General features: G+C 55.8%; 4 protein-coding genes across 4 annotated transcripts; 2 read left to right on the top strand and 2 right to left on the bottom strand.

Annotated features, from left to right (window-relative positions):
- Window positions 1-158: 158 nt before the first annotated feature.
- JCM15063_003011 (alpha/beta hydrolase) lies at window positions 159-1,129 on the bottom strand (the record flags this gene model as incomplete). Its single annotated transcript, XM_076681634.1, has 3 exons — window positions 159-853; window positions 920-937; window positions 1,006-1,129. 3 exons carry the CDS (start codon window positions 1,127-1,129, stop codon window positions 159-161), a joined length of 837 nt encoding a protein of 278 aa, XP_076531240.1.
- A 593-nt stretch (window positions 1,130-1,722) lies between these two features.
- Window positions 1,723-2,360, top strand: JCM15063_003010 (uncharacterized protein; the record flags this gene model as incomplete). Its single annotated transcript, XM_076681633.1, has 3 exons — window positions 1,723-1,865; window positions 1,926-2,002; window positions 2,080-2,360. 3 exons carry the CDS (start codon window positions 1,723-1,725, stop codon window positions 2,358-2,360), a joined length of 501 nt encoding a protein of 166 aa, XP_076531239.1.
- A 976-nt stretch (window positions 2,361-3,336) lies between these two features.
- Window positions 3,337-5,999, top strand: JCM15063_003009 (uncharacterized protein; the record flags this gene model as incomplete). The annotated part of the gene is made up of 8 exons (XM_076681632.1): window positions 3,337-3,701; window positions 3,778-3,851; window positions 3,920-3,987; window positions 4,055-4,221; window positions 4,289-4,765; window positions 4,830-5,389; window positions 5,468-5,662; window positions 5,731-5,999. 8 exons carry the CDS (start codon window positions 3,337-3,339, stop codon window positions 5,997-5,999), a joined length of 2,175 nt encoding a protein of 724 aa, XP_076531238.1.
- Window positions 6,000-6,424: 425 nt separating this feature from the next.
- JCM15063_003008 (uncharacterized protein) lies at window positions 6,425-9,646 on the bottom strand (the record flags this gene model as incomplete). The annotated part of the gene is made up of 14 exons (XM_076681631.1): window positions 6,425-6,780; window positions 6,845-7,061; window positions 7,120-7,366; window positions 7,430-7,479; window positions 7,542-7,648; window positions 7,714-7,769; window positions 7,833-7,941; window positions 8,013-8,121; window positions 8,203-8,381; window positions 8,440-9,067; window positions 9,138-9,282; window positions 9,349-9,386; window positions 9,453-9,492; window positions 9,582-9,646. 14 exons carry the CDS (start codon window positions 9,644-9,646, stop codon window positions 6,425-6,427), a joined length of 2,346 nt encoding a protein of 781 aa, XP_076531237.1.
- Window positions 9,647-9,866: the final 220 nt, after the last annotated feature.

Raw genomic sequence — 9,866 nt, 5'->3', positions numbered from 1 at the left:
TCACCTCTTTCCCCTCTTGCAATGAGCTCTTCGCTATCATTCCCTTGACCTTGAACGCGCGAGAGTCGAGAGCTATTAGCCTCTCGCGATTGAGAGTCCGTTCTATAGCGCTCGTTCTATCTCAATCTATTCTTCTCGGCGGAGACTTGCTACATTGCTCATTTCTGTAGTGCAAATTCTGCCCACAACTGCGGGATCTCGTCACGGCGCAACATGTCGTCGTGTGAGCCTTTGACCGTGTCGTAATCGACCTTGAGCCTGTCCCGAATCTCATCTTCCGAGCCCAAGAGTGCCTTGAGCCGTGCGACCATTAGATCCGCCTGTCGTTCCGAAACGAGTTCATCTTCTTTGCCCGACACGACACATATCCGTAGTCTCTTGCCTGCCGCGTCATCGTACAGCATCCAGTTCGCGACCGATTCGACCTTCAACGTCTGTTGATCCAGTCCAATCGCTTCTCCCGTCCAACTCGCATAGTCCGGATACTCGTCGAGCATATCGTTCAGGTCATAGATTCCAGCGATGACGACAATGCTCGAGACCGATCGTCGTACAGTCGCAGGAACGGAGTATGATGCGAGCGCAGCCGGAGGACGAAGCGCGATCTGGCAGCAGAGGAAAGCTCCGACGGAATGACCCGCGAGAGCGAGATCGTTTCGGTTCCACTTTGCACTGCCAGCTTCACAGTCCAACAAGGACGTGCTAGTCAGGAGCGAGAGTCCGGAGATGACGTCGAGAACATGTTCGGGATGTGCGACTTCAGGCGTGAGGCGGTACTCGAGCACGGCGAGGGGCAGGTTTGTGAGCTTGAGGATTCGAGGCACGAGCGTGTCGACAAAGTCTGCCTTTGATTCTATAAGAAGCTCGAGGACCGGTCAGTGGAGTCCTCCCGCTTGAATCAGGTGGGGGTTCAACTCACCACTTCTCCACGCACCGCCTTTGGGCACACGAAGTTGTGTCAGTGCCGATCTCCAGTCACCAGAGCGTCACAACGCCAGTACTCGCCATGTATCCAGACAAGTAACCGGGATGACGCAGATGCGTTCCCAGGGATGAAGAGATCAAGGCTCTGCCGAGGGTGCTTTGCGCTCTCGTAGCCGATATCGAGATGTGATGTGTACTCTGTCATGCCTTCTGCGACTAGCAACGGTCTTGTCGGGGCTCGCGGTACTGATAGTCGGTCGCAATTGCAGCTCGTGGCGATCGATCCTAGTCCTGCACACCCGCGCGAGCGCCGCAGGCGCATACTCTGCACCAAACGGTCGATCAACTTGCACTCCCATGTGTCCGCTCTCTGGCAAAGTTTCACCCCGCATGACCACTCACTTGGGAGCTACAAAGTCACTCACGCCTCGCAAGAGCCAAGGCGAGAATTTCGGCGCATGCAGGCAGTGCGACGGTCCAGCCTCCCCGGGCTCGACTTTTCCTATTTCGTACGCGAATCTCAGATCTCCAGGCTCTTCGCCCAGTCCTGCTTCTATCCTGGGCCTTCATCTAGAGCGCTACGACTTTGTACTGCGTACTCCTCGAACCTTGCTGGTGGCTCTCTGCTCGAAATGGAACATAGTCTTTTTGCCTGCTCTCTCGCCTCCCGCTCGGCTGTTCTCTTGTCACTAACCGCGACTTCGTCGACCTCATCACACACGTTACTGTTCCGCCCAGACCAAGACAGCAACAAGTTGCCTGGTATCTCGCAAGAACTCTCGCCAGATCGGACCAGCCATGCGATTCCTCCTCTTTTGCTCGACGTTGGCCATCATTGCCATGTGTTTCAATCCCGTCACGGCTTCGAAGAAGACAAAGGCGGTCAAACCTCGAACGTATTGTCCTCGCAACGAAATCGCTTGTCCCATCTTGGGCTCCACGTGAGTTCCTCCGTGCTCAAAGCGTGAGCGTGCAATGCTTATCCGTCGTACGCGCGGTAGTACCTACGACGACGCGCTCAAGCAACACCTTGCCAAGAACGCTACGGTCCAGGGCATAATGGCCGGAGATGGGGGGTGTAAGTTGCGCATCGACAATCCTTGTGCCACCGAAAGCTATCAGCTCATCGTCTTTTATTCATCTCTCCCTTGACAGATGAGTGCATCAATGTCAACGAGGCGCTCGATTCCTGCGGCGGGTGCGCGTCTACCGGGGAAGGACGAGATTGCACCACGATTCGGGGGGCTTCTGGAGTTGGCTGCGCCGAAGCGCGTTGCGTCGTCTTTTCTTGCCACGCAGGGTGGAAAGTATCCATGTCAGGCGAGTCCTGCGTCCGCTCGAGGTCGAAGACTACGTCTTCTTCAATCGACGTATCGAACAAGCTCAAACGGCTCGCGCGCCAACACGCCCAACTGCATCGCGCCATCTCGTCTTGAGCTTATGATGGGATACCCCTGATGCCCCGATATCCTTTCGAGCTATACCCCATTCCCCCTCTGTCGCGCTGATACCCAGACCTGCTGCAACTGCCTTTTCTTTTCCATCGTTCGTTACGCGTGTTTGCAAATGCACTATCTCTCTAGCCTTTTAGGATGAGTGTCCTCGCAATATACTGAGAGTGTTCAGAGGGCTATACGCAGTGAAGAACGGCGTTGAAAAGCCCGCATTCGTCCACTCAATTGCAATTGAGCGCTCCGCCATAGGATTTCTCACTAAGCACAGATACGGTCGACGGTGAGCACGCTGTTTTAGAATAGTTGCCCGAGCTAGGCTCGTTCGAGTGTACGATTTCATCTGTGACAGCAAGGTTGAGTGTCGAGACGACCAGCTACAGACAGATCACCGTTGCGGACCAGGCGATCCTTGCATTCATTTTCGCAGGCCGGGCTTCGATGGGAAGGTTCTCGCCTTTAATTATCGTATGAGCAAGCTCGCCGGTGAATCGGCACGATTGCCGACTGCCGCAAAAGCGCAAGTCTGGTCTCAGACAATGTGTTCAGCCCCTCGCGACCCGGGGCCACACCTTCCCATTTCGGCGTGTCTCTTGCTGTCCGACGCTGTTTCTGCTCCAGAACTCCTGGCTCTTATGAGGATCTGTTTCATCCCGACCAGGAAAGGGCCCTTTTGTGTCATTTCAGGCCATCCCGGCTCACCCTGCCCTGCCTCCTTTCACCGGTTTCGCTCTCATCACATCAGTCTCGCCGCTTCCTCCACGACCTCTCGACTCGACTACAGACAAGCTTCGCCTCTGTCTCGTCGCTCAGTCCAGCCGTAGCCTCACCTCAACCAGGAAGACCCCCTACCGGCCAAGACAAGAGACACCTGGGACCTTTTCCTTTCTTCCGGCCCTCGCAAGTTTCGTATCGACCGACCCGACTCCTACACTCTTTTGACCCCCGTTCTCTACCGAACATGCTGTTCTCACGACTCGCAATTGCCGTCGCCTCGGCCTCCCTCTTCTCCTTCGCCGCTGCGACCTCGGCCCCGCTCGAGGGCGTCTCGCCCGCAGCCAGCACGAATGCTGTCTCGCCGCACCCCGATCACCACCTTGACAAGCGAGCTCTCTGCATCCTTGGCCTGTGCATTGGTGGATCGAACTACGATTCGGATGTCAACAACTGTGGACGCGCGGGATACCGGTGTCCGACCAACTGGCTGAACGGAGGCGGAGCCACCTGCTCGGCGGGAGTTTGCGGCCCCTCGTTCTGTCTGTCGGGCTTCGACTTCAACTGGGGAACCGGCTTCTGCCAGAACGTGCAAGCAGATCCCTCGAACTGGTGAGCGAACCTTGTCCTTTTTTCACCCATGAATCCCTCGACTGTCGCTTACTCTGCATTCGGTCTGATTCAACAGCGGCAAGTGCGGACAAGTCTGCTCCGTTGCGAACGCTGCTAGTACCACCTGCGTCAGCGGGCAATGCTACGCTCGTACGTGAAACGCTCGGGTCTGCGACACTCGAGCTCAGCTAACCACCTCTTCGCATTGACTCCAACAGAATCTTGCGTGTCCGGTTACACACTTTCGTCGGGTGTGTGCACGAAGACCATCGATACGACTTCTGACGTAAGCCGAGTTCGCCGCTTTCGGAAAGGGTCCTTCTAGAGCCTAACCCTCACTCTTCGTATCGCAGATCAACAACTGCGGAGGTCTCGGCAAGAAGTGCCCCTCGTCCTTCGCCAACGGTTCTGGATCGATTTGCAAGAACTCGATTTGCCAGCCGCAAAGCTGCAACTCGGGCTTCACGTTCGATTATGGAAGCTTGACCTGCCGCAACTTGATGACCGACGCGAACAACTGGTACGCTCCAACCTCCTATGATGTAGACTTGAAACTCTCGACTGACACCTGGCGTGAATTTCGATAGCGGTACCCTCGGTCGCGTGTGCGCGTTCCCCTTCGGTTCCGGTACTTGCTCGTCGGGAGTCTGCAAGCTCACGAACTGCAACTCGGGCTACTACAACATCAACGGCGTCTGCACTTCCCTCAACCTGCAGACTGACCCCAACAACTGCGGCTCTGTCGGCACTCAGTGCTCGGCGGCGTTCCCGAACGGCATTGCCTCGTGCAACTACGGATCGTGCCAACTCACCGGCTGCCAGCCTGGCTACCAGCTGCAAACCTCGGCGTTCCTCGGTTTCCTGTTCCCCCAGACCACCTGCGCCGCCGTCGACACGCAGAGCGACTCGGACAACTGCGGCAGCATCGGAAACAAGTGCGCGTTCACGAACGGTCAAGGATCGTGCAAGTTTGGACAATGCCAGTACTCGTCGTGCAACAACGGTTACCAACTCATCAACAATGTCTGCACCCGCATGGATCTCACCTCGGACGTGAACAACTGGTGCGGTTTTTTGTCTTCTCCTGCTCAGAGCGGTTTGCTAACCCTTGTTGGCTATGTTCCTCAGTGGTGTTGTCGGCAACAAGTGCTACTTCCCCCTCGGATCCGGAACATGCTCGAGTGGACAGTGCAGGTACTCGTCTTGCAACTCGCCCTACGCTCTTAGCTCGGGCCAGTGCAACCTCGTCAACCTCATGACCGACGCCAACAACTGCGGTACTGTCGGCAATGTCTGCCCCTCGTCCTACTCGAACGGAGGTCGCGGCTACTGTCAGCTTGGCAAATGCACGACCTCGTGCGGCAACCTCTTCGACTTCGACTTCCTCCTCGGATTCTGTCGCGATGTCTCGGCCGACACCAACAACTGTGGTCGCTGCGGACAGAAGTGCTCGCTTCCCGGTGCTATCGGTACGACCTGCAAGTCCGGAACCTGCATCGCCACCGCCTGCAGCACTGGTTACACTCTCCAGAACGGTGCTTGCACCCAGGTCGACCTTAGCTCCGACCCCAACAACTGCGGTGCGCTCGGAAAGTGCTGCCAGTTCCTCCCCGCCGGTGCTACCGGTGTCTGCTCGTCGGGCAAGTGCCAGCTCACTGGCTGCCCCAGCGGCTACGCGCTCAACAGCGGTGCGTCTCCTTGTCTCATTTTCAAGCCTGAAGAAATCCGAGCTCCTTACTGATTCAGTCCTCTTCCTCCCAACATAGGCGTCTGCGTCAAGTCGACCGCTTCCCAGCGTGCTCGTGCCAAGAAGAGCAAGATCACGACTCCCAAGTCGCTCTGCCCGAGTCCCAATGAGGTTGCTTGCCCCATCGTCGGCTCGTCTTCTTACTCGCAAGCTGTGGCTCAACATTTCACCTCGGCAACCGAATTCTCGGGAGTCTTCGCTGGCGAAGGCGGATGTGAGTCAAATATTTCCCGCGCATATGAGAATCACCACAGTCGCTGACGATTCGGCGTGTTTCTATAGACGAGTGTCTCGATGTCACCCAAGCTTTGGACTCTTGCGGTGGTTGCGCCTCGACTGGTGAAGGCCAAGACTGCACCAAGATCCGTGGCGCCGTCTCGATGGGATGCGAGTCGTCGCAGTGCGTCGTCTACGCCTGCGAGGCCGGATGGAAGCCCGCGCTTTCCGGCGACAAATGCGTTCGCATTCGATCGCACTCTTCGTCGCACAACTCGACGGCGAAGCGACACCTCGCCGCTCGTCACGCCCACCAGCTTCACGGCTCCCTATAGATATCTTCTTATTCATCCCTTCCCTTTCTTCTTTTCCCCCCTTTCGCCTTTCCCCTTTTGACATTCTTTCCCTTTTGCCATTGCCGCATCCTGTCTCGCTATTTTGTCTCATAGATACCCCCACATCGTTACTTCCTCTGTTCCTCTTACTGTAGCCCCCACCCTGACCATTTTTTCTTTAACGGCTCGTCTATTTCGACGAGCCAAAAAGTTACGGAATTTGCACTACTTGGAATCTCCAGCATAACCATCCTACCTTATACTTCCGATGAGCTATAAGATTGATCGCGAGATGCAGTGTGGCATGCTCTCGCGCGGAGGGAGCCTTCGCGATGACGCTCCAAGTATGGAGGGTTTCTCGAGATTGGCTTTCCAAGAATTCCTTGAAAGAGTTCACAGAATAGAAGACAAAAAGACAACAAGCACTATAACATATTTGGATGAGAGTTTGACTGCGGGACATGTCTTCCTAGAGCCGCCGACAATGGCGGACTTGGGGAATCGAGGTCACTGAGTTCCGAGCTCGAATCGACATGGGGAATATTGAACACAGGCTGCGAAGCCGTCGTCGAGGGACGCAGGGGCGAGCTCGTGGGATGTGGGTGTACTCTAGGCGCGCTCGGGTATATGGGTATTGCGGAGCTGCGACCTGGCGCCGGTGGGAGAGAAGGGGAAGACATGTGCTGCTGAGGCTGAGTCTGCTCGTTGACGTGCAGTCCTGATGATGCATTCTGATATAGGGCGTATATCGAGTCGACAGACTGTCGCGAATTTGCTCGTCCTAGAAGAAACGTACAGGTATGAGCAAGAACCTTCCGCTTCGAGGAACACGAGGCTCGACTCACCAGTTGCCGGGTTGGCCGAGGGTGGAGTTTCTGAGGCAGATACCAAAGAGGACGAGGACGACGCTGCAACAGGCTCTTCCGGCTGAACTGAAGCGGGCCGCACTGTCGAGCCTATATTGCTACTCGGTTGTTTCGACCTCACGAGTGCTGGCTGTTCCAGGGGAAGGCCCTCAAACAGGGTATCCTGCTGCTTGATCAGAAGCTCCATCGTCGAATCCTGGCAATGTGCATGTTAGCATCTGTCCTCGTCGAAGCAAACGAGCACAACGACTGACCTTCGAGTTCTGCAGGCTTTCAAGAGTAGCACCCTCGTCCTCGCCAAAGACCACCGCGCTGAAAATAAGGCCAAGATTGGAAGGAGTCATCTTGTTGACTGCCACGTACTGTGCCACTCGAGCGAGATGACGGCACACCGCCTTGAGCGTTGCTTGCTGAGGCGCCGATAACCGGCGAATTCGGCGGAGTAAAGCAGCCATGGCTTTCTCTGGGGACGAAGCGTAATCTGCTGCGAATGCTTTCCGACTGGTCAAGCGAACGGTGAATGCCTGCACCTGGAAATTGAAGACGCGAGCGAAATATCCTCACTCGCTAGCCGGAAAGGGAAACAGGGCAATGGGTAGTTGCCGAAGGTATAGCTACGAAGGGCTTGTCAGCTCGTACCTACACGATCTTCAATGGTCGAGGCGGGAAAGCTTACCTTGAGCACACCGGCCACGGCAGACACTTCGTCGTGATCTCCGAACCGGAACGATTCCTCCCCTTTCTCCATCCGATGCACGATCTGCTGTATCGTTGCAAGTTTTCCTGACGGATTCGTATCATTGCGAGTCAGAGGGCAGCACTGAACTTCCACCTGCGAAGCGACTGACCTGGCACTCGATAGATTCCCTCGAAGTCTAGGCCTGACGATTCAACCTTTTCGATACTATTACCTCATACGGATGCTTCAGCACAGGTTTTTCGGCGAGCAAGTAGTGAAAAGACTGACCAGCGCTGGACGATGGTCGGAACCAGAAGACCCGGATGGTTTGCGCAGTAATCTTGCAGGCTGACGCCGAACAGCAAACTGCGACATTCGCCAATGAACGCGTTTATGTCTGATTAGAGTTCGTGAGATCGTGTCAGTGTGATGGAGAAGAGATGCTGAATGCGACAAGAGCGAGCTTGCAGTAGACAGGTTGATCTGCTGGAGGTTCGTCGGGAACCGCGATGAAATAGTTCTCAACGTCTCGGTACGGCTCGATCTTGCCGACTGCAGGTTTCACGTGATCTCCGATCTAAAAACATAGATTATGTCAGTCGTGAATTCGGGTATAAGACCAGAGCCGCGCCACAAGGAGAATTCGAAAGCAACGAACGGCGACTTGGGCGTAGCCCATGCTGAGTTGGTCCGAGACCCGCTGATCGAGTACTTCTTTGATGATCAAGGCCATTTCGGTGACGAATTCTCGCAGTGATTCACGAGCAGAGGCTTGTACGCGCTGCTTTTGTAAACGAAGCGTTTCGAGTTGGAAAATTCCGGCACGATATTGACGATCTGCAGTGTGAAACAGGTCAGAACAGGATGAAGCACGTGTCAGATGTCAGTGACGTACCGGCCTCCTCCGCTTCCCGTTTCAGCTTGCCGCCGTATTGACGACTCCGCGCTCCCTTGCTTGAATTCAGCGATACTCCCGAATCATTTCCTTTCGCCAGACTGCCAACTGCTCTCACAATAGAATTCACTCGATGTTTCTCGGTAGACCAGTCCCGTTTGGCGATTGCTTCGAACACATTCTGTTTCGCGGTTGGCGGATCGCGATAGGCTGATGGAGCCGAGCCAGACGAGGATGTAGCGCCTGATACAAATACTGACGCCTGAGGAGGCGAGCCGAAGGAAATGTGCTGCGAGGCTTGTCCGGCGTCGAGATCGAGCGTAGTGTCTGGCACGCCTTTCCCAGACGATGCAGACGAATCGCTCCGGTCGCGACTCTTCACGAGCGGGAAGTGCACGCTGTCGCTCGAAGGAGCCCAATGCTCTGGAGGCCAACCTCCCGCCTCGGAGTTTGCGACTGGCGATTTCGTGCCGCTGTCGTCCTTGGCGTGCTCTGCCTCCTCGTGATGAAAGAGCTCTTCGACTTTCCGCTCGTAGGCTTTCCGCAATCGACCAACCACTGTTTTGTAGTCGGAGTACTCTGTTGCTGTCGTGCGTAGGTCTTCCCTAATGCGTCGACGAATGCGGTCCTGGAGAGAGCAGAGGTATCATATATGAGCTTGTCGCCTGGCCTGATTCTTTGTCGAACGCGCCACGCACGCGATCATCCCGAAAGTGCGTCAACTTCTGAACGAGCTTGTCGAGCCCCTCGGCGGCCATCCTGTGTGACTGCGCCTCGTCTTCCAGACTGCCCCGAACCTCGATCCAGCTCTGCCTCCAGCTTGTCGGAATGTGAGCATGCAACCTGTCAGCAAGACGACGAGTCAGCGACCGTGATATGCAGCGCGCGGAACAGAGTTTCGAGTCGTACTCGCTCTCGGGCTCTGCGGATGTCGAGCGGTGCGCCAGCTGCGGGAACGCAATCCAGGTCAGCTCGCTCTCTCGCACGGATCCGTACCACGAATGAGTGCATACCCTGCGGAGACTCTCTGCGCTGTCGAGCTCGATCTCTTGCCTATCGCACGAGGGTCGTTAGATCGACTTTGACCAACGTGCATGCGGAGGATCCGCAAGGGGGAACCATGACGGGAACACGTAACGTACCGCCGCTTGAGGAACGTCAGGTACCCATCGAGCTCTCTGATAAGAGCAGCCTGGTGATCGTCCATGCGAGAATGAACGGGAGTCGGCGCGGGGGCAGTGATGAAACAACTGGAACTTGTTGCCGAAGGTTGGAAATCTCGCGCGCAAAGCTTCTCAAACGCACCGCGACGCTGCGACCCCGAATCCGGGCATTCTCCATCGCAACATGTGAATGGTTCTCGACTCTCGCGCGCTGGAATGTCAAGGGAATGATAGGGAAGAGCTCATTGCAAGAGGAAAACGATG

This window comes from Sporobolomyces koalae, assembly GCF_050403365.1.
Source record: "Sporobolomyces koalae JCM15063 DNA, S_koalae_JCM15063T_v1_ctg87, whole genome shotgun sequence".
NCBI classification, from domain to species: domain Eukaryota; kingdom Fungi; phylum Basidiomycota; class Microbotryomycetes; order Sporidiobolales; family Sporidiobolaceae; genus Sporobolomyces; species Sporobolomyces koalae.
This window is presented reverse-complemented; position numbering and strand designations above follow the sequence as displayed.